The sequence below is a fragment of the Lynx canadensis genome, chromosome E3, assembly GCF_007474595.2.
Source record: "Lynx canadensis isolate LIC74 chromosome E3, mLynCan4.pri.v2, whole genome shotgun sequence".
NCBI lineage: Eukaryota > Metazoa > Chordata > Mammalia > Carnivora > Felidae > Lynx > Lynx canadensis.
Genome location: NC_044318.1, coordinates 35,148,203 through 35,171,214, shown reverse-complemented (window position 1 = coordinate 35,171,214; position 23,012 = coordinate 35,148,203). Strand labels below are relative to the sequence as shown.

Below are 23,012 nucleotides of genomic sequence, written 5' to 3'. Positions count from 1 at the left end.
ATACAATGTTGGTCTGGGGATCAGTCTCTAGACTGATCTTTTTTAAGACCTGAATCATACTCTGGAGGCATTGTCAGAGTAAACTGAGGCAAAGGTCATAAGCAAGTTTTTTCAGTCCACACTAAGTTTGAATTTCCAGGTATGAAAAATTTGCCTCTTGAGTTTTTAAGTCCTATGTATTTGCTTGGACGTACGATTGTATGATCACGTGGTCTAGCTTTGATCTTTTATACCTTGTTGCGTCCCTTGTGTAAGAGTCGATGCTCATATGACCTGTCCAAGGTTCTAGGAGAGCCACCAGAGGATGGGAGGAAGTTTCCTTTTGGTGGATCCAGGTCGATGTGTTTTAACCCATGTGGAAAATTCCTCACCGAGGCTTAAGACCAGATCCTTAAGTAGTGCTGGGAGATAAATCTCAGGAAATGTGTCCGGTTTCCCAAGTGCTAATCGGTGTACTAGCTGCATCAAAACATGTGAGGATCTTTTGAAAAATAGAGACTCTGGAGTCCTCTCCCTGGAAGTTTGGGGTCAGACCTACAAATCTACCATCTGCAAGCTTCCCCCAGCTTCCCGGGTGATTCTGGTACATGTCATGTTCGGAACTCACTCTTTCTAGATGTAGATACAGATACAGTTGTCGGTATGTGTGTGTGCACACATGTGTTTTATATGAGGAGAGTAGTACTGATGGAGTGGAATAGGGTGGTGGCTTGAAGTGCTTTCTACTCTCTGTCCTTTTATTGCTGTTTTAAATCTTTTACTAGGTAGGAATCTTTAAGGAAAAAACGGTAAAGTTAATACTGTTTTTTTAAGATGTAAATAGAAGGGGAAAATAGTAGTAGAACCCCATATGTGGTATTTTAGGTATTAGACGTAAAAATATATACTGGCTTGTGATAAAATGTCCAGAAACATAAAACATAGCTACAGGAATCTCTGACTAATGGTATTCCCAGTGACTTTCAACTTCTTTCTTTATGCACTTTTCTGTACTTGGCGGGGGGGCGGCAAACAAGTATCACCACTGAAATGCTGAATTATAGAGCACACACGATTGTCGAGCACTGGCCCGAGGCATGGGGAAGCAGCTCTGAATAAGGAGGAAGATGTACCTGCCACCATGATATCTGCAGTTCACGTGGTCCCCTGTGTAGAGAAAAAAGGTTACGGTATCAGAGTGGGTGAGAAAATGTCTCATTTCACTACTGAGGCTGACTTGAGTTTGCTTTAGAAGGAAATTCAGTCCCATTTGGTATTAAATTCTCTAGGATTTGAATTTAGTTCGTTGATTGTGGTGTGTGTGTGTAAGATTGCTGTGTTCTGTTATTTTCAAGGTTATTGTGTCTTGACAGGAAGAGCAGGCTAAAATTATTGTATCTTTTACAGCTGTTAAATTTATGTGAGGCTGAGGACTCCGCTTTAACAAAGCTGCCTTGTTACAAAAGCCTTCCGTCACTCGTACCTCTGCGAATTGCAGCGTTGAGTAAGTTAATCAAAATTAAGTCATGAGTATGAAGATGCAGGGAGACAGTGGCTTTTTCTGTTTTTTTTAATTTATTTATTTGAATTCAAGTTAGGTAATGTACAGTGTCGTATTGGTTGCAGGAGTAGAACCCAGTGATTCATCACTTCCATGTGACACCCGGTGCTCATCCCAACAAGTGCCTCCTTCATGCCCATCACCCATTTAGCCCATCCCCCACCCACTGCCCCTCCAGGAACCCCCAGTTCTCTATATTTAAGAATCTCTTACGGTTTGCCGCCTTCTCTGTTTTTATCTTATTTTTCCTTGGGTTTTTTTTTTTTTTTTTTTTTGATCTTTTTTAAGGTGGAATCAAAAAACTTGTGTTTGTAGGAGAACATAGGGTAGTCAAGCTTCCAAGACTCCAGACACATCCAAATTAGGCGCTGCATGTGGCAGTCTGCCTTTCTTCAAAAAAAAAAACAAAAAAAACCAAGTATTTGTGAAACTACATAATGAGATGTCAATAGATTATATCAATTGTTAGGATTTAAATAATTTTTTACTCTTATAAATGATGCATTTTACCTTATAATAATTAACTCTCTATTCTGTAGTTCTGTCATGACTCTGATACTCTGGTTTAAGAATTGTCATAGCTCTCAGGGCACCTGGGTGGCTCGGTCAGTTAAGCGACCAACTTCAGCTCAGGTCATGATCTCACAGTCTGTGAGTTTGAGCCCCTGTCAGTCTCTGCGCTGACAGCTCAGAGCCTGGAGCCTGCTTTGGATTTGTGTCTCCCTCTCTCTCTCTGCCCCTCCCCTGCTCATGCTCTGTCTTTCTCCATCTCAAAAATAAATAAAAAAACATTAAAAAGAAGAAAAAAAGTATTGTCATAGCTTTCATATATTGCCAGTTGCACCCAAATCAGAGTATACAGTAAGATTTACTACAACCTGTATAGGCTTCTCAGTGGCTCCATACATAGCATTTGAGACTCCTGCCACCTCTAGGCTTTTGTGAGGAACGTCAGTTACACCGTTGAATTTTTACTCCTTTGAATTCTCACTTAGAAGCATGGTCCCTCCCTCCTTTCTTTCTTTCTCTCTTTCTCTCTTTCTCTCTCTCTCTCTCTCTCTGTCTCTCTCTCTCTCTTTCTCTCTCTCTCTCTCTCTTTCTCTCTCTCTTTCTCTCTTTCTTTCTTGATATATAAATACCCAGTACGAGTTTTTTTTTTTAGTTGACTTTTTCTCTTGCTCTGTTGGGTTTTACGTTCCTAATAAAACATTGCCAGAACCTTCCTTGAGTTGGGGTAGAGGAGGTAAGAGGCAGACCATTATACCTGCGCTTGAGCAAGGGGCCGGGATGTGGACGACACAGCACGTGGGCGTGAGGGGGGTGCTCCGCAGCCACGGTTGGAATCTTTGCTTGTGTCGGGATTGCTTTCTCTGCATGCTTTTCATTCCTGTTGGCTAATAACAGGCATTACTCTTGGATGTTATCTCTCAGCTAACATGTGGGATTAATGTGTGTCCCCTTTTCTATGAATATTTGCATTTTCACAGCCTTTAACTCCCCAAGATGGGAGGAGGCTGCCTGGTCAGACATGGATAGTGGAAGAGAAGCCGGGCTGTGTGTGTGTGTTCCCTTCACCCCTAGAGTTCAGGGCCAGCCCTCTGTCAATTCAGCATGCGTCTGCTTACACTCAGCCATGCTCTCACCCCATGTGAGGATGGGGGAAGTGGTGTCAGTGCGCACTCCCTCTTTTCCCCCTCCAGCCCTTCTTCCTTCTATCTGGACCAGGTAATATTTATCATGGCCTTTCTGACAGGCTGTTGACTTCCCTCCTAGATAACCCTGAACATGTACGTGAGCTAGAAGACCATGTATTCCTTTGTCTTTCTTGAGGTCGGACACTTGGGAGGTGGTTCGGTGATTCAGTTTGTGTTGATTGGTAAGAGCCTTTAGACAAGGAAATTATTCATATAATTTTCAGGTTAATAATGAAATCGTATTGATCTGTCTCCCTAAAGATGCGCTTGCTGCCTGCAACTACCTTCCTCAGTCCAGGGAGAAGATCATTGCTGCCCTCTTCAAGGCCCTGAATTCCACGAATAGTGAGCTGCAGGAGGCTGGAGAAGCCTGTATGAGAAAGGTGAGTGAGTGCGTGTGTGTGTGCGCACACATGGGTGTGAGTTCTGCCTTTAGGTTCATCCTGTTCACCTCGTTTGTGTGCCTGGAAGTCTCTGTTTCGTACACACTGCACTCTGATAACATCTCTATTTGTTTCATAGTCCTCATGAGCCTTTTAAAATAATAAATAGTAATGAGCAGTCACGTTCATTTCATCATAAACTTCTAGAACGTATATGGTTAATATTCCATTTTCCAAGGAAAACACACACTTGTTGCTAGAGCTGAATGAGCTCATTCTGTTTTAAAGTATATTCTGTTAACTGTTTTCCTTTGTAACCTTTTTTTTTTTTTAATAGTTTTTGGAAGGTGCTACCATAGAAGTGGATCAAATCCATACACATATGCGGCCTTTATTGATGATGCTGGGGGATTATCGAAGCCTGACACTGAATGTTGTGAATCGTCTCACTTCAGTTACCAGGCTCTTCCCAAACTCCTTCAATGATAAATTTTGTGATCAGATGATGGTAAGCCAAATGCATAAATACTCTCTAATCAGCCTGAAATTTTAAGTTATTTTTTTTTTAAGTAATACACGTACGTGGTTTAAAATTCAAAAAGCATGAAAGGGGGAGGCACCTGGGTGTTGAGCACCCAACTCTTGATTTCAGCTCAAGTCATGATCTCACCATTTGTGAGTTTGAGCCCCTTGTCAGGCTCCAAACTGATCACGCAGAGCCTCCTTGGGGTTCTCTCTCCCTCTCTCTCTCCCCCTCCCCTGCTTGCATACATGCGTGTTCTTTCTCTCAAAAATAAATAGACATTGGGGTGCCTGGGTAGCTGAGTCAGTTGAGTGTCTTACTTTGGCCCAGGTCACGATACTACGGTTCATAGGTTTGAGCCCTGCATCCGGGCTCTGTGCTGACAGCTCAGAGCCTGGAGCCTGCTTCGGATTCCGTGTCTCCCTCTCTCTCTGCCCCTCCCCTGCTTGTGTTCTCACTTTGTCTCTCTCAAAAATAAATAAACACTTAAAAAATAAATAAGTACCAAATGAATATTTTCTCGATTTTGTAAATAGATAGATAGATAGATAGATAGATAGATAGATAGACAGACATTAAGAAAAAACAAGAAAGGGTTATTGTGAAAGACCCCCCTCGTTCCTGTCCTCCAGTGGCCGCCTCCGGTTCCTGTGTTAAGAGTTTCCTGTATGTCCCTTAGAGATGTTTTATACTCATAATAGGTCATAGGTATATTCTTTTGTTTCCCTCAAAAGGAAGCACAACGTTTACACAGTTGTTACTTTTTTTTACGACTTATCATTTCAGATGAGAACATGAAGTGCTTCTTTCTTCTACTCCTTTCTCCTATTCCCTTACGTGGACGTGCCCTGATTTGTCTCACTGTTCCCCTGCTGAGGAACATCTAGGTTGTTCCCAGTCTTCTGCTGTTACGTAGACAGTGATCTAGTGGAACATGTGTAAGAACTTTTGAAGTATTTTGGGTTTTTAGAAATACCAAGGAAATAATTATGCAAATAAAAATACCTGTTTGACCCTGTTTAAATTTGAAGCATAAGCAGTTGAAGGAGGTTCAACTATTAACTTTCGTATACGTTCAGTTTTGCTCCTGGAAAGTAGACGGTTACAAATAACTTTGGGTTTCGTGGCACATTACTGCAAATGTGCATGTACTTGGCATGCTTTTTTCTTAAGTAGCCTTTGACCATTCAGGTATCTCAAAACATTGAAGGTATTCGTTTTGGTTTTGGCACAGGTTTTCCGCAGCCGTAGACAGGAGTAGACAGGTACAGATAGAGCGTGTGTGGGGTGCAGATGTGTGAGGACCACACAGCTTTACCTCATGTGTGGTTTCTTCATATCTGCAGACCCCGAAACAGTGAACAAGCTTCCAAGCGTAACACACACCCCCCTACCAGTTTACGTCCGTACATTCATTCACAGATGTGGTTCCAGTAAATGAAGTTGTATCGCCTCCTAACGAGAGCACGTCAGATACGCTCTTTATCTTGCGTCACGTCACAGCTCTTGGCACACTTGTGTGTGAGATCCGTGCGTGTTCTCAGTGTCTCTATTTCTCTCACCTCTCAGCTGTCCTCTTTTGCTGCTTTTGCAGGCAATGTGTTTGTGATCCGTTGGTTGTTTTACAGCCAGTCTGATCCTTCAGATTTGCTGTGAGCTGAGAATTCATTTGGTGAACATCACTACCCAGACCTTTTAGAACAGCGTGAAGAGACTTCCTACCTCACAGCCTGTAGTTCCTGACTTAGGCCCAGAGTCTTTTGCCCGGAAGTCAAATCCGTGGGTTTGTGTTTCTGGTTTGTGTAGGGGATCACCCCTCCCCCTGCTCTGGCACTACAGCTGCTTTCAGAATGGTGAAAATTTCTCTAGGAGCAGAGAGTGTTGATGTACTTAGATAAAGAAAGACTGAAGCTGCTGTTGGTGTGGCCGTGTTCATCTGACGCCCACCTTGCCAGAGACCAGCCTGCGTCCGTGCCAACTCTGCTTTCGTGTTCCCGGCATGGGTCTCCTGATGTGCCCGTGCCTGCTGCTCTCGGGCAGGGCTGGTACGCTGGTCTAGGACAGACACATTTGCCCTTCTGTGTATGTTCTTCAGAGCCGCGTTCCATCACTGAGCCTTCGTCTTGCCACGCATAATCCGCTTTTGAGGCAAACGGCTCAAGCCCTCGGTATAATTTTACGAGCGAAGACACCTCAGTGTGTAGGATAGGCATTCATGATAACCACCTTAAAAATTTTGGTGATTAGTATCTTTCCAGGAATTTTACTGGCAGAATGTTGTTAGCTTAGTGTATTTAATTTCTTTGAAAGTATATGTATTTTAGTGTTTCTCACTGCCTGTTCTTGGGAGCACTGGCTCTATAAGTGTTTAGGTGTATTCATATCATCCGTCCCCAAGCCTCTTTTATCCCGGAGTCTCCTTTAAAACAGCTAGTTAATGGGGCGCCTGGGTGGCGCAGTTGGTTAAGAGTCCGACTTCAGCCAGGTCACGATCTTGCGGTCCGTGAGTTCGAGCCCCGCGTCAGGCTCTGGGCTGATGGCTCAGAGCCTGGAGCCTGTTTCCGATTCTGTGTCTCCCTCTCTCTCTGCCCCTCCCCCGTTCATGCTCTGTCTCTCTCTGTCCCAAAAATAGATGAACGTTGAAAAAAAATTTAAAAAAAAAAATAAAATAAAAAAAAAAAAGCTAGTTAATTCCCCGCAGGGCATCAGTGTTTGAAGGACAAGTTTGGACAGTGTGGGACAGTGAAGATAGTTGAGTTATTTGGATGCTCTTGGGCTTTTAGCTACAGGTTCTGAGTGCTTACCTGCCAGGTTTTGCCGGCCACTGTGGCTGGGAGGCTGGCCGCCATACGTCCAGGCCGGGCCAGAGTTGCACCAGGCTCGGGGATCCCTCTTCTCGAGTTCTTGCCGCGGAACACAGAATCTTATTATTAGCTCACAAAGGTTGCCCTTGCCCTGCACAGAATAGAATTGCTCTGTATTTGCACTAATTGTACAGCCTCTGACTAGATGGGATCCATGATCATCTCCCAGCCCACCCCCCGCACCCACCTTGTGCCCCCTCCTGCTCAGCCAGACATTATTCGTGGCTTCAGGGCCTTTATGTCTCCTCTTCTCTGCCTGGTGTGCTCTTCCCTTGTGCTTCTGGAGTGTCTGCCTCAGCAGGGCCCTCCCTGACCTTGACCCCCTTATCTGGCTGATGCCTGTTCCTCTTTGACAACCCCTTGCCGTGACTGTTCATGGCAGGCACCTGTGTATTTTACCTTATTCTCCCCACTGGAACCGAAGCCGGAACAAGGAGGGATGATGTCGGCTTGTTCGTTCTCCACAGGGTGCCTCGCCTGGCGCCTGGCTCCTTGAGGTGCTCATGAACAGCTTCAGGGCAAAGGGATGTGGTAGTGAGAGGGTAGCAGTAAAATCCCAACGTCAGAATGGCCGGGTTTCGGGACGTTTTCCACTCTACCAGCGTAAACTCAGCCTTCTAGAAGTGACGCAAATGCCAACTGCTCTCTTCTCCAGTTCAGTGGTTGGGCCATTTCAAACATGAATGCTGCTGTCCTCACATTGAATATGATGGAAATTCATGGTTACATATGAACTTCCACCTAAGAACAGCAAGGCCTTGAAATGATCCTGTGTGAGGCAAAAATGTTTAAGAATATGTTTTTTTTTTTTTTCAACAGCAACATCTACGAAAGTGGATGGAAGTGGTGGTCCTCACCCATAAAGGGGGCCAGAGGAGCGACGGAAACGTGAGTGACTTCTTCGCTTCTGGGCAGGGCAGCTGTGCCCGGCACTGCTGTTCCCAGTGTTAGTGTCAGAGCAGTGCTTTTAATTAAGACGCCGGTCAGAAATCTAGTCTATAGGAACTGTTGACCATATTTTATTAGCATTACGTTTTGCCTTTATTTTTCTGGATGATTGAACATTCCTTTTTATGTTTCTTTAAAATCTCTTGTTCGCTTTAATATGACATTTTCATTGATGAGAATTCTGGGAAGCTTGAAATGTTAGTCTTTTAATTCTAGTTTTGCTTTAAAGTGTACAAAGTATATTTTCTAGACTGTTCTTGGCAGCTGCTGTTTGCATGGTGGTGCATTCCTCAGCTGTTGTTTTCCATTGCTTTCCATCATCATTGCCTCGTAAAACTAAGTATAGATTTTAGGACTTGAAACAGTAAGGATAATGCAGTAAAGCATCACATAAGTACTGGTGTGTATGTTTATGGGTCTCAATCCTCCACCCCAGCTATTTGCCAAAAATCAAATGGCCAGTACTTCGAAACACATTTTTATGACTTTAAGTTAAATATTTTTACATGTCTGACGTTGGTCATTCTAAGACTTTGCTCTTAAAAATAACAGTTCTTGCTGTTTTGAATCTAATTTGTATATGTTAATATTCTTCTCAAATATTTTTTAAGTTGATGACTGTCCTATCGGTAGGATCATGTTTTCCCTAAGTTCCTGTTACACCTGGTGAAATTGTACGGCAGTGTCCTAAGGAGGGAATGCTAGAGCTCTTCAGAGGCGTGATCAACGTGGCTTTCTGTATTCTGTGCCTGTTTGTTGGATGCTGTGTTTCATCCCAACTTGAATTTTTTTTTTTTTTTGGCTTTATTATGCTTTGTTTTGACCATTCTGTGTCAAGGTGTTTTGTTTATGTAAGTCTTGATTCCTGCTGCTTCTAAACAGCCAGCTGAGCAAAACTAATCCAGGATTCCAAACTTTCTAGGAGCGTTAATACCACCATAATAACCTCTTTGAAGGTTTGTTATCAGTATACACAGGGGAATATCAGGAACTCTTGGTGGGGGAGAGCAGAGTGGGTTTTAAAAGCCTAAACTCTTCGGAGTAGGTATGGGTGCCTCTATTGTTTTTCCTCCCCATCTCTCAATCTGCTAGGTATTTTTGCTCTAAATTTTTTATATTTGTTTTATAATAGGCTGTTAATTCCCCGAAGCACACGATTCTAGAATAAATGTTTAAAAACCTAAGGGGCAGGTGAATTACTTCCATTAGATCAGAAAGATTCCATAAAGTTTGACGGAAGTCATTTGGAGGGCTCGTTGGATGGGGCAGTGGGCAGGGGGCGGAGCTGTGGGCCTCGGGAGATCCTCCAGCTCCCGTGGGAAACATGGTGACCATCCATCCTGGGAGCGTGCTCCTGGCAGGCCTGGGAACACCCAGCTCTGCAGGTGCGGCCTCAGGCCATGGTGTTTGGGGTCTACCTGCAGCGTGCCCACGGTTTCGTCACCTCAGCCCAGGGCCAAGGCACCTTTCTGTTCTTGAACTCTGATCATTTTTTATGGATGTTGTTCACGATTGGGAATGGATCTCAGAACATAGGTTGTCCCCATTTGGTTGAATCCCCAAATAATAATTACATAATGGAGAACCTCTAACTGAAGACATGTTAAATATAAATAGTTGACTATTTATAACACTGGGTGTACCCTGATGATCAGAGCTTTGCACTAGCACCGTGTGGAGAAAGGTTTCCCATTTGAACATCGAACCCCCCCAGGGGAGAACTCACAACCGCTTGTGGAGCTGTGTCTGTGTTCGCATGCATGGCTTCACTTGGCAAAGTGACCCAGGTAGCTGTGCGTTCTTCTGGGTGTGGGGGCTGTGTCACTGTGACCGGCTGATGGGGCTAAACCACCTGGCACTCCCCTGGCTACAGCTGGGAAAGACAAAGAAAAGTTCTTTAATGACAGCGCTGCACGTGAAAACTTACTCTGAATAGAAACAGATATTTAAGTGCATTTGCACACAACTGGGTCTGACAGTTTCTCCCCCTGGGCAAGAGTTCCAAAATTCCTGCTTTTCAAATTTGATTTAAGGAAGGGATATGCTCCATTCTACACTCTCTGAAGGGCTCTATTTTGACATTTGAAGGGTGGAAAGTGTGCTTTTTTGCTGTTGAGCATTTGTTAATTATTGTGCTTTTTCATCATTGTCTTTACTGTCTTGTTTCCCCCAATAATCCTCACTGTGTATGAGTATATGGGAAGTTTTTATGTAAATAACATAAATAGAAAAAAAAGATGATTTTCCTCCCCATCCTCAGGAAAGCATTTCCGAGTGCGGGAGATGTTCCTTGTCTCCATTCTGTCAGTTTGAGGTGAGAACAACCCTATTAAAAGTCAGTTTATGACTTGCATTGTGAAGAACGGTTTATATTTTCTTTTCTTTTCTGTTCTTTTTACCTTTTTGTTGCCTTTTTTCATGCTGTAATTTTTGTTTTGGTTCAGCCTGCCATGGAAGGGGTAGAGGTGAGAATCTCAGTGGAGGCCCAGGAGGGGGTGTTGTCGTATTTGGTTTTGCTGTGATTTGTGGTTCTGTGGTGGACGGAGTGCGTTGTGCCTTGGAGTGCAGTGAGCCGTATTGTCTGTCTGTGGCGGAGTTGTATCAGTACCGTTGCTGTGAACTGTCCAGATGCCACGCATGTTACCTATTAGGACGTTTTAAAGCAAGAGTCCAAGTTCTCTGGTTTCTATATGTTAGAATCGCAATATGTCAACACCGTTTAAGATTCAGCCGGGTTTTGCTCTCATAATGGTGGTATGAACTCCTACATCTAACAGCCTCTTGGGAGGAAAGTACACAAAGAACATCACCCCTGCTAGGGACTGAGAGGAGCTGTTTTCTTGCACACACCTGTGTGCCTGGCTGCCTGCCTGGAGTTTAAAACCTCCCTGCCCCTCCGTGTCTCGTCCCTCCGCATTTCTCGCTCACGCACACCACACTGACGTAGTCCCCGACACCGTGACTTTGGACAGTCAGAACCCTGAGCTTTCCCTCTGCTGTAAAATGGGAATGATAGCATCTGTCAGTCCTGGCTTCCGGCGATGCTGTGGAGACCAAAAGAAGTGATTTTGTGCCCGCGCTTGGAAAACGTAAACCACAATATGAAAGTACCATTCTTAGAATGTTACAATTTCAGAGTAGACCTTGCTCTGTGTTCTGGGGAATTCGGCAGTGGAGAACTCTACAGGTGAGGTGGGGTGACACTGAGCCATGTTTTCTCGTTTCTTCCCCATCTCACTGTTGGCCTTGTGGTTTGTCAAGGCATTTGCGGAGGTATGTCAGATGCTCTTGGGATGGGGCCTCTCCTGACGGGTGTTTATCATCCCCATTTTACTGCGCTTAGAGTAACGGACATCCTACTGCACACGGTGCGGGGGGGTGTACATCAGGGAGTCTTCCCTTCCGTGGCCGTACTTTTGGCCACGTGGAATCTCTGAATTGCGGATAAAAACTGTGGGAGCTAACACTGAGCACGGAAAGTGGGACTGAGAGCGATTGACCACTGAGCTGTCAGCACCTGGAAAAGTGCAGAAATCTTGGCATTTCACATTCTTTGTACGATTCCATAGAGCCATCTGTCAGCCTCATCTGTAGGTCTGGTTGACGAATATCTTTAGTACCGTGGTCAGTCATTTATTTACGTTCATGTTCAACTTTCAGGATAAATACTTAAGGATTTTTTGAAGGCTTTTCTCATGCTAAGTTTTGAGGACAAAAGAAGTCTGTGCCCTCAGAACTTAGTGTATTGGGAAGACCCCGTGATGTCACAGCAGAGCAGACCCCGTGATGTCACGCTCCCCTGGCCATAGGCTTGCTCGTTCCCTCCTCCATGAGGCTCTAGCGTAGCAACCTGTCAGGTCACGTCCAGCACTTGTCCATGCTCTTGAAAACAGACACAGCACAATCACATCAGGTACACAGCTCCCTCTTCCCTCCGTTGACAGATGAAATCTGAAGGCCAAGGGCAGTTAGTTTCCTTGGGCCACAGCAGTAATCTGACATTGGTAAATTGTGGCTTTTTACATGTTAATTCTTTGCTTCTGGTGGCTAGCCTTGCGAATGTAGCTAGACCATTGTAGGGTCTGTAGTGATGTTGAGATCTCTGGCTGGCAAAATTAATTGGCCTGTTTTGTAATTTCTGGGTTTCTTCACTAGGAAATGAAAATTTGTTCGGCAATTATAAACCTTTTTCATCTGATCCCAGCTGCACCTCAGACTCTCGTCAAGCCTTTGTTAGAGGTGGTGATGAAAACAGAACGGGCTATGTTGATTGAGGTAATGGTCAAATTGGGGTTAATTCTGATTCTTCCACCATCTGTTGGCTTGTGACGTTTTCACTTCGTCATATCTTAGATGGGGTACTCTAACAGCACAAAGATGTTCTGTGCTAGCATTCGCTTGTGACTGTTGCACGCTCCGGTTACGAGGAGGGACAAATGCATTCTCCTGCCATGGTAGGTCGGTGGACCTAAGAAGCTTCAGGCCCTGAGAGGATGCTATTTCACCCACATGTTTTCTAGGCCGGCAGTCCGTTCAGAGAACCTCTCATCAAGTTCTTGACTCGGCACCCCTCACAGACGGTGGAGCTGTTCATGATGGAAGCCACACTGAACGATCCCCAGTGGAGCAGAATGTTTATGGTAGGCACACGGGGAGCTGGGGTCCAGTGTCCCTGCACATTCCTGTTGGCCGGTGTGCTCTGCAATCTGAAACTCATACTTCGTTGTTCAGTGCCCTGCTTTCCTTTTTCTGTAACATATCCAAGTGTTAGAAACCTCATTGTCGCGTACGTGGAAAGTGTGGGCCAAGGAACCCCTGTCTGTAGGATTTGGGTGGTGTTAACAAATGAATGAACTGCTAAGATTATGGAGTCCACAGTCACGAAGTATCATTACCGCTAAGGAGCTTTTTGTTAAAAGGGTGGTTATAGCAGCTTTTTAGCCTGCCTAGACAGATTGGGAAAGAACCGTAGCGCTCATTCATCTAAACCCTTTGTGAGCCCTGACTGGCTTAAAATAGCTTATTTGTTCTGTTTTCAGAGTTTTTTAAAACACAAAGATGCCAGACCTCTGCGAGATGTGCTGGCCGCTAACCCCAACAGGTTCATCACCCTGCTGCTGCCCGGTGGCCCCCAGACCGCCGTGCGCCCTGGCTCACCCAGCACCAGCACCCTGCGCCTGGACCTCCAGTTTCAGGCCATCAAGGTAGCGTCTTCTCACCAGACACCTGAAATCTTCAAAGTTCAGGTGGGATGCTTGGAGAACCCTGCCAGTTCCCTAATTGTCGCTTCTTTGACAGATCATAAGTATTATAGTTAAAAACGATGACTCCTGGCTGGCCAATCAGCATTCTCTGGTGAGCCAGTTGAGGCGTGTGTGGGTTAGCGAGACCTTTCAAGAGAGACACCGGAAGGAGAATATGGCTGCCACCAATTGGAAGGAGCCCAAGCTGCTGGCCTACTGTCTGCTGAATTACTGCAAGTGGGTGCATCCGTTGTGCTTTCTGTCCAGTGACTTGTTCCCTCCCCCCCAGTAAGCTACACCGGAGCCCCTCTGGGAATTTGTGCTTAGCCGTGGTCCACTGGCCACGTGCACCCACGTCGTCGCGAAAGCAGCCATAACATAGCCTGTTCTCTCATTTGACCCTGCAGAAGGAATTATGGAGACATAGAATTGCTCTTCCAGCTGCTCCGGGCCTTTACCGGTCGTTTTCTCTGCAACATGACGTTCCTGAAAGAGTACATGGAGGAAGAGATTCCCAAAAACTACAGCATCGCTCAAAAGCGTGCCCTGTTTTTCCGTTTTGTGGACTTCAGCGACCCCAACTTTGGAGATGAACTGAAAGCCAAGGTGAGTCTCACGGTTAGGCTGTGGTTTTGCCGTGGGCGTTGGGGCTAATTTTCTAGGGAACCAGGGGCACTGTTTGTGTTCTGCTGTGTCTCCGCGGACACTTAACTAGAGTCTGGACTGTTGGCGAGGAAGATGCTGCCGTTGAAAAACTTACGGCTGGTCCAGAGTGAGCCAGTGTTGCAAAGTAGGTTGTCGGAGTCCTTGTTTTTAGTAAATGCCTCGTTTGACACGAGAGTAGACAGACTCAAGTCGCTTTTCCTCCTGTTTTGACCCACCTTTCTTGCTGACTGCTTGAGTCAAAGTCAGGTGATGGGTCACACCCTTGACTGAGATCTCGCTTCACGGGTTCAGTGTCCAAGCAAACCCTGGGGGCCCTACCCACCTTGTTGAAGAAATAAAGAGCACGGAGCACAGCATTGTTTTCCTCCTCCTTCATGTTTACGTTTTCTTGTAGGTTCTGCAGCATATCTTGAATCCTGCTTTCTTATACAGCTTTGAGAAGGGAGACGGGGAGCAGCTCCTAGGACCTCCCAACCCAGAAGGCGATAACCCAGAGAGCATCACCAGTGTGTTTATAACCAAGGTGGTGTCACTATCAGTGCTTTGGCATGAAAAGCAACGTAGTAGATGAGAGAGAACGTGTGAGTGTGTGTGCATGTGTGTTTTGTATGATGGGTTCGCTGAAATAAGCTTATTTCCCTAAGGTTCTAATCTTCCACAGTTGCATTGGTTTACAGAATTGCGTTGGTCGTATTAGAATGCAGTGCGTTTTTTTGAGGACACTTCAGAATGAACTGACTTTCCACACAAATAGATTCCAGTGAGAAACGGAACATATGTCAGTGAACAGTTAGATGTTGGAGTTGTTTTGTAAAAATCCCTCTCGCTGGTTAGAGTCTTGACACATGGTTTTTGTCTTCACTTTTGCAAAAGAATCTACTAAAAGTCAGTGGAAACAGACCAGATCTAGTTGCCACCATGACCCTTATTGTCAAGTTAACGAGACCAATGTGACAGTAGGGATGTCTGAGGTTACCTTAGGTGTTAGGTCTCTGTATGTTTACAGTAGCGTTTCCGGTTTGTGCTAGAGAGGTTTTCTGAGTGACGTGTTTGAGAAATGGCTGCTCGGCATTCCTCTTGGTGCCTCGGCTGTCCTGTGCTGGCTTGGCCTTTGAACTTTGCCTGCAGGTGCTGTGTTCACCTGCAGGCTGGTAGAGCGTTCCGTATACACGTGGTTTGTTGGAGTGCAGTGACCAACGGGCATTCCTCTGCAGGGTGTTGTCTGAACGTTCGCCCTTTAGGAGAACCCAGTTTTCTCACTCGTTCTATCACCGTTCCGTCCTGGGGCCCAAGTGGAGGGGACTGTTCCCATTGGCAGTTTACTGGTTCCTGAAGACGGGCGTCCTTCCTGCAGTTTTCACCCCACCTCCGCTCTCTCTAGGAATGAGAGCTGAGCCCAAGGAATTGTTTTGGGTCCCCGTATTGACACTTGCCTCATGCCGGGCAACTGGGGGAGATGGTGCCTCAGATGCGGCCCCTTCTCTTGTGCTGCCTTCTCTAGACTGTCTTTTGGGTCAGATGCTGCTGACTCAGCACAAGTGAGGAGTTGGGATTTCGAGGTCAGGTGAGGGTTAGTGGCACCGGGCAGGTGGGGGTCCCGGGAGAGGCTGCCGGGAAGCAGCAGGTCCAGGGGAGAGGGGACTCGGGGAGCCAGAGGAACCCCAGTAAAAACACAGTTGTGGTGGAAGACTTCAGCCTTTCAGAACTTTCTGGGAGAAAACGTAGTTAGGCCTGGAATGGAGAGTCAGCGCACTTGATTCAGTAGAGACCTGCGGGGTATTCCTCGGGGTGGACATGTTTTCTCATATTCATAAAACAGAAATGTGTCCGATACTTGATGACAGAAAACTGTAACAATTTCTTTAGAGATTTGTTTTCCAGGTAGCATTTTCTTACTATAATACTGCAAAATAAGGACTAGACAGACACTTAACAGCTGACTAGGCAAAAAATCTCAACTACTTGGAAATTAAGAAACTCTGTCCTTGGGGCACCTGGGTGGCTCAGCCAGTTAAGTGTCTGACTCTTGATTTAGGCTCAGGTCGTGATCTCATGGTTCATGGGATCGAGCTCTGCGTCCCTGCTTGGGATTCTCTCTCTCCCTCTCTCTCTGCCCCTGCCCCGCTCTCATGTGCTTGCTCACTCTCAAAATAAAGAAACATTAAAAAAAAAAAAAAAAAAGAAACAGGGGCACCTGGGTGGCTCAGTTGGTTAAGTGTTCAACTTTGGCTCAGGTCATGATCTCATGGTTCGTGATTTCGAGCCCCGCATTGGGCTCTGTGCTGACAGCTCAGAGCCTGGACCCTGCTTTGGATTCTGTGTCTCCCTCTCTCTCTGCCCACCCCAGATCATGCTCTGTCTTCTCTCTCAAAAATAAATAATTTTTTTTAAAAATTAAAAAAAAAAAAAAAAAAAAAGAAATCTCGTCCTAAAGAAGAGGCCCTCCTTTTCCCCTGAAGGTCTTTCACCCACTGTGTTCAGACTCGTAAGCCCGCCCTTCGTCAGTGAAATTCGTTCCGGGAGTCTCTGATCCGCACACATGACGGGAAAGTTGGCATGACCTCGTTGGTTCTCTTGTTGTAAAGCTTGATGTTGTATATGCCGCGCGCGCGCGTGTGTGTGTGTGTTTAGGAGCGCGCTCGTGCGTGTGTGTTTGAAGGTGTAAACCTGTCGTGTGGCCCTTGGTTGGTGACACGGCTCAGGACTGGACCCGAGCTCCGTTCTGCTGGTCTCGCCCGCAGGTGCTGGACCCGGAGAAGCAGGCGGACATGCTGGACTCGCTGAGGATCTACCTCCTGCAGTACGCCACGCTGCTGGTGGAGCACGCCCCGCACCACATCCACGACAACAACAAGAACCGCAACAGCAAGCTGCGCCGCCTCATGACCTTCGCGTGGCCCTGCCTGCTGTCCAAGGCCTGCGTGGACCCGGCCTGCAAATACAGCGGACACTTGCTTCTGGCGCACATCATTGCCAAGTTTGCCATACACAAGAAGATCGTCCTTCAGGTACCGCGGGGCGCCCTCCCATCCCCCCTCCACCGCGCACCCCCCCCCCCTCCGCAGTGGTAGCCTCCTTTGCTGTTGTCCTTCCCGGCACTGTTTAAAAATAGCTGGTTTCTGCCGTGTTACAAACACCGTGAACCCTCCCATGACCGCTCACTGTGTCCCCTGCTCCGCAGTTACTGCTGTGCTCCGTCGTCCCTCTGCGGCCTTGCTGCTGAAACAGCAAAGCGTCTCCTTTGCCCATCTCCTGCTCCTCTGCACGTTGTAGCCTGGCTTCCGATCTGCTGGTCCATTGAAACCATTCTGCAAGGGCCCAGCCCGTTCCTTAGCTAAAGACACTAGGCACTCTAGAGCCCTCATCCCGTACTGATCCTCTGCCAACGATGAGCACCCTTCTCCGAGTCCCCGGAGGGGTTAGGCCTTGACGCCAGGCCGCCCTGGGTTTGAGTTTCTGTTTTGCAGTCGTAAGTTTGTGACCCTGAGTTTAGTGTTGTCTCTGTAAGAATTAAATGCGGTAGTACACTTTAGTGCTCAGTTTGTCCCATTAACGTTGCCTAAGCGATCGTCCTTGTCCTCTTCTGTGCGGTCACTCCTGATTGTTTTCCTCTGACCGCTTCGTCTTGTGACCTCTGAGGTGTTACACCCCAGACTACAAAGCCAGCGGCCCCTCCGTCATCACCTCCCACAGGCACGTCTCTGGGGTGCTGCTCTCCCAGCCAGAGACGCAGGGACCATCCGCGATGCCCTCTAGTTCCCGGTCGGGGCGTGGGCGAGTCCTGTTGATCTCCAGCACCTGCCCTGCCCCCTCCATCTTCCGTACCCATCAGGTGGTCTTCGTGTCATGACCTTACTTAACGTCAGGACGTCACCTCTCGCGCTTTTCTAAGACTGCCGCCGAGGGCAGTCCCTTTTACTCGTGTCACGCTGCGGTGAAAGAAATGATCCCTGTACGTCAGCTAACTTCCCATGAGTTACGCGAGACAGAGTCCCTGTAAGGAGCCAGGTCTTCCTCTGCATGCTCCACCCTGGCCCAGCACGGGCACGAAGTGGGAGCTCGGTAGGAGGAGGAACAACGTATTCATCTCAAAACTTAAGGAAGGAGAAAGCAGCTTTGTTGTTTCCTGAGAAGACAGCCCTAAGGAATTTTGCAAAAACCGTTTTTGCAAAAACACCCGGTCTCGGTTCAAAGTGATTGTTGTCATCTCCTTTCTCCAAGCCTTCGTTCTCACCGTGCGTAAGAACCTCTTCCCTGTGTTAGGTCTTTCACAGTCTCCTCAAGGCTCATGCGATGGAGGCTCGAGCCATCGTGAGACAGGCGATGGCCATCTTGACTCCGGCGGTGCCGGCCAGGATGGAGGACGGGCACCAGATGCTGACGCACTGGACGAGGAAGATCATTGTGGAGGAGGGCCACACGGTCCCGCAGCTCGTTCACATCCTGCATTTGATCGTGCAGCACTTTAAGGTGTGTAGAGAGCACCACGGGGGGTGGGGACCACACGCTGAGAGCACCGGAGGACCATAGGGGGTGCGTCCTGCGCGTTCAGGCATTTGCTTTCACCTCTTGCTTATCTCTGATTGTTTGCGGTAATAATGTGGTTAGTCGTCTTTTAATAAAGGTACTCCTGGTCCATTGGGGGGTGGGGGTGTATGCGTGTGTGTGTGCCCACTTGCGCATGTGTGCTGGAGTCACGAGGCAGTGGTCCCGGTGTGACACAGGCCCCGTACCCCTAGGTCTACTACCCTGTGCGGCATCACTTGGTGCAGCACATGGTCAGCGCCATGCAGAGGTTGGGCTTCACGCCCAGCGTCACCATCGAGCAGAGGCGGCTGGCCGTGGACCTGTCTGAAGTCGTCATCAAGTGGGAATTGCAGAGGATCAAGGACCAGCAGGTACGGCTGCCAGACTTGTCCTGTCGTCCCAGACTGAATTCCTTCTGCTTCTCCCTAGAAATCAGTTTGTAAAGTCACACCTGTGTGTTTTTTAAGCCGGATTCAGACATGGACTCAAATTCAAGTGGCGAAGGAGTCAACTCTGTTTCATCTTCCATTAAAAGAGGCCTGTCGGTGGATTCCGCCCAGGAAGTGAAACGCTTTAGGACGGCCACTGGAGCCATCAGTGCGGTAAGATCGAGTGCTTTCTGCTATGGGTTCTGCGCTTCTTTCATTCATTCCGCAAATTCCGAATGTGGGCGAAGTGCCCAGCACCGTGCCTGAGACACAGCCGGGAAAGGCTGCACTCACAGGTAGAACCCCAGTGACCTAGGACTTACTCGCCGTGTTTCTCATGTCACCAGATACGGTTGTTTTTGTTTTTTTGTTTTTTACGTGTGTATTTAATATCTTAGAGTTCCAATGAGAATGGCTAATTCCTTGCAGGGAGGCATCGAGAGAAACGCTTTGGGGTAAGAAAATTGATCGAGAATGTGCACCCATTTGTGTTCATTTTTTTCAAAGTGAACAAATGTGTTCTGTTTTGTTTGGAGAACACAAGAGAGCCAGGGAGGGGGTTGCTCGCTCTCCTCAGCCTTTTGTTGAGGTGATGGCTCTGTCACTCTGTGCCTGAGGTTGAACCGTCCCTCCCCTCTACTGGTCTCTACTTGTGCTCAGGTCGGACACCTCGGGCCACGGATTTTGTCCATTTACGTGTCAGGTCCTGCTGACCCGGCCGCGGACCCTTCTTGGCGTGCGCCCAGCCACCTCCCCTGCTCACTGCAGTGCCTCCCAGCTCCTCTGTCCTCTCCTGCTGCCTCTTGTCAGAATCTAAGGGAAGCTGAGTAAAGGGAGCCTGGGGCCTCTGTACTGTTACATCATTTAAAAATGAAACTTGAAGATGGGGCACCTGGGTGGCTCAGTTGGTTAAGCATCCGACTTCGGCTCAGGTCAGGATCTCATGGCTCGTTTGTGAGTTCTAAGCCCCGCATTGGACTCTTTGCTGTCAGCACAGAGCCCTCTTCGGATTCTCGGTCGCCCTTTCTGCCCCTCCCCCACTCATACCCTCTCTCAAAAATAAACATTTAAAAAAAGAGAAAGCTTGAAGAAGCAGTAGGTCAGGTTGTCTTTCCCCCGGCCAAGCCCTCTCTGGGGCTGAGGCCTTCAAGGCCTGTGTGACTCAGCCCTGCTGATGGCCTTCGTGCCTCCCCCGCCCCCTCCCTCCCCCCCCCCCCCCCCCCCCCCACTGTTCTTGCTCACGATGCTCCAGCCACGCAGGCCTTTCCTCCACTTCCGGAGTTCCGGAGTGCCCCAGGGTCTTTGTTCACTTGGTTTGTCTGTGCTCTTCTCCTGGCTGGTGCTCCGTATGAAGAGCCGCCTTGGTGTCCTCGCGACCTTGTCGGTTGTGTCTGCAGAGACGTGCCTGCTGCCGGTCTCCCCGCTGCCCAGAGCCGCCGCCCCCAGGAGGACTGTGTACCTCGAGCTGGCTGCACAAGGCCGCGCTCTCTCAGACGGACGCGTCGTTGAGAATGCTCTGCCTGCCTTTTCTAGGTGTTCGGAAGGAGCCAGTCGCTGCCTGGAGCCGACTCCCTTCTTGCCAAACCCATTGATAAGCAGCACACAGACACAGTGGTGAACTTCCTCATCCGCGTGGCCTGTCAGGTGCGGCTTTTGAAAGGCTTCTGTTACAGATTCCTCAGAGACTGCTTAGTAGATTCTAGAATGTTATCTCTGACAGTGTAGTCAGGAACAATGTAGACAAACCAAGGTCTGAGGCCAGCTCTCTTGTACCACATTCCACTGATGTCATAACAGGCTAACGTTTCTGAAACCTGCCTGTTTTATAAGTGATGGGATTTTTAAAAACATTTTTTCTTTCTGCGATGGTAAAATATTGGTATATCTCATGATTAAGGTCATCTTGGTGTTGACACAACATGGCACTCGGCCAGTGACCTTGGGCAGATTATTTAACTTCCAAGTACATCTCGTAAAGGTGCTGGGATGATCCGACCTCCATAAATTGTGGACGTTTAGTAATTTAAGTGCTTTTAAAACTTGTATTTCTTTATCATTTACGTCAATATGTATTTTCATGTATTTCTTGGGAATCTATTTCTGAAACAACTTGAAAAAAAACATTGTAAATGAAATTTTCTTAGGTAGTTCTTTTAGAATTTGGGAGTCTTAAGTTTGTATGATTACTAAACAGAATAGTAGATCTTGCAAAACCATTGAGGGCTTCAAAGTACTGAAAAGAATCTGCTGAATAATTCAGCTAGTACCTTCTCGGTGCTGCAGTGTGCCAGGCCCAGCCTGTGAGGTCCGTGGGAGGAGCTTGGGTACGCTCTTGGGGAGCTGCCTGACGCTAATCCGTCACTCTCACAAATGAGTGCAAATCCCCACCGACCCCACAGCAAGAGAGCGGGGGGGGGGGGGGGGGGGAGGGGGGGCCTGTCGGCAAGAGTCCCTGAAGTGGAGAAGGCTGAATTGAGTCAGGTGGGAAAGTAGGTGGCAGTGAAGTGGAAGCCGGGTGCCAGGGCGAGAGGCAGTGTCACAGTGAGACGTGGCCTTGAATTTAAGTGGATTTCCAGGTTAACGACAATACCAACACTGCGGGGTCTCCTGGGGAGGTGCTGTCTCGCCGGTGTGTGACTCTCCTGAAGACTGCCTTGCGCCCAGACATGTGGTCCAAGTCTGAGCTCAAACTGCAGTGGTTTGACAAGCTCCTGATGAGTGTGGTAAGTGGATGTGTCTGTCACTGCCACCCGATCTTGGGGCTGGGCCACCAAACCCCAAACCCTCCGTTCTCTTGGCCAATCGTGGCTGCTAAGGAGGGGGAGGGAATTTCACTCCCTGAAAAAGATCTTAAAACTTGAGCTCATGTCCCCAGCCCCAGGCAGCGAAGAGCTTTGAAAACATGATAGTTTTCTTGCATCTTGAAGCGTCTGTTCTTAAAGTGACCTCTCGACTGGCTTGGCATAAACAATTTTAGTTGGTTTATGAAACAGTCTCTAAAATAAAACTTTAAAACAGACATATAATTTGTTATCGAGCACCACAAAATAAGGTGATAAAAAAATTAGCCCTGGGATGCCTGGGTGGCTCAGTCAATTAAATGTCTGACTTTGGCTCAGATGATGATCTTACGGTTCACGGGTTTGAGGCCGCGTCAATCTCTGTGCTGACAGCACAGAGCCTGCTTGGGATTCTCTCTTTGTCCCTTCCCCACTTGGGCACGTGCTCACTCGCTCGCTCTCTCAAAATAAATAAACTAAAGGGGGGGGTAAGGGTTAAAAAAATTAGCCTCTAATGCTGCTGATTATTTGGTGGGTCTTTGGTCTGTTTCTGTAAAAAACCATGATCCTGTAATTTCTGGGCAGCTGCAGACCGATTTTAAGCATTTGTTATTTTGCATTGCAAAGGGTTTTTTTTTTTTTAAAAGGTTGCACAGATTACCTGCACCATGAAAACAGTGGGATCATAGGCTGCCTGTCTGCAGTATATGCTTTGATTCTAGCTTGACATATAGCTTCGGGATTTTCTGTATATTTCTTTTCTCTTTTTCTTTCTTTCTTTCTTTCTTTCTTTTTTTTTTTTTTTTAAGTTTATGTGTTTATTTTGAGAGACACAGGCAGAGAGAGAGAATCCCAAGCAGGCTCTATACTGTCAATACAGAGTCTGATGTGGGGCTCGATCCCAGGAGCCGAGAGATCATGACCTGAGCCCAAATCAGGAGTCAGACACCCAACCGACTGAGCCACCCAGGCGCCCCATCCTCTTTTTCTTTTTGAAAGGTCAAACTACTTCCCTATCCAATGCAGTCGCATTGAGTTAAGCTCAGCCATTAGTGAACGACCTCTGCCACGTCACAGGCTAACATTTCCGTCATACAGCGTGCCCAGCTCGTGGTGACTTTCCACTCTTTTCCCATAGTAAGTGTGAGAAGATTTTATCTCACAACCCAGTGTGTCCACACAGTACATAGACAAGGCATCTATGTGTGTAAACCACAGAGACAAAAGTTTCAAGAAGCAATACTCTGTTTTCTAATACTGTTTTTTTTATGACATCATCTTTTAGATTGATTTCAAGATCCACAGTTTCAAAGATACTTCCTTTTGGAAGGATATTTGAATTTTATTTTTTAGACCCGATTTTAATGACTTTCAGATTTTTAATATTGAGTATTAATGTCTCTCATAAGCATTTAA

At 47.2% G+C, this 23,012-nt stretch overlaps 1 protein-coding gene across 10 annotated transcripts in view; it reads left to right on the top strand.

Moving 5' to 3' along the window:
* LOC115503858 (transformation/transcription domain associated protein) overlaps nucleotides 1-23,012 on the top strand; it is a 112,577-nt gene that overhangs the window by 42,818 nt on the left and 46,747 nt on the right. For 7 of the 10 annotated variants that reach the window (XM_032591659.1, XM_030300347.1, XM_030300344.1 and 4 more), the window contains exons 28-45: nucleotides 1,387-1,483; nucleotides 3,496-3,617; nucleotides 3,955-4,125; nucleotides 7,824-7,892; nucleotides 10,213-10,266; nucleotides 10,397-10,417; nucleotides 12,108-12,227; nucleotides 12,473-12,592; nucleotides 12,992-13,156; nucleotides 13,251-13,432; nucleotides 13,603-13,801; nucleotides 14,256-14,384; nucleotides 16,603-16,869; nucleotides 18,125-18,331; nucleotides 18,601-18,759; nucleotides 18,856-18,990; nucleotides 20,350-20,460; nucleotides 21,393-21,539. In XM_032591659.1, the coding sequence (XP_032447550.1) occupies nucleotides 1,387-1,483; nucleotides 3,496-3,617; nucleotides 3,955-4,125; nucleotides 7,824-7,892; nucleotides 10,213-10,266; nucleotides 10,397-10,417; nucleotides 12,108-12,227; nucleotides 12,473-12,592; nucleotides 12,992-13,156; nucleotides 13,251-13,432; nucleotides 13,603-13,801; nucleotides 14,256-14,384; nucleotides 16,603-16,869; nucleotides 18,125-18,331; nucleotides 18,601-18,759; nucleotides 18,856-18,990; nucleotides 20,350-20,460; nucleotides 21,393-21,539 (2,475 nt within the window). The remainder of the gene's footprint in view (nucleotides 1-1,386; nucleotides 1,484-3,495; nucleotides 3,618-3,954; nucleotides 4,126-7,823; nucleotides 7,893-10,212; nucleotides 10,267-10,396; nucleotides 10,418-12,107; nucleotides 12,228-12,472; nucleotides 12,593-12,991; nucleotides 13,157-13,250; nucleotides 13,433-13,602; nucleotides 13,802-14,255; nucleotides 14,385-16,602; nucleotides 16,870-18,124; nucleotides 18,332-18,600; nucleotides 18,760-18,855; nucleotides 18,991-20,349; nucleotides 20,461-21,392; nucleotides 21,540-23,012) is intronic. The other 3 variants (XM_030300350.1, XM_030300349.1, XM_030300348.1) reach the window with 1 other exon arrangement.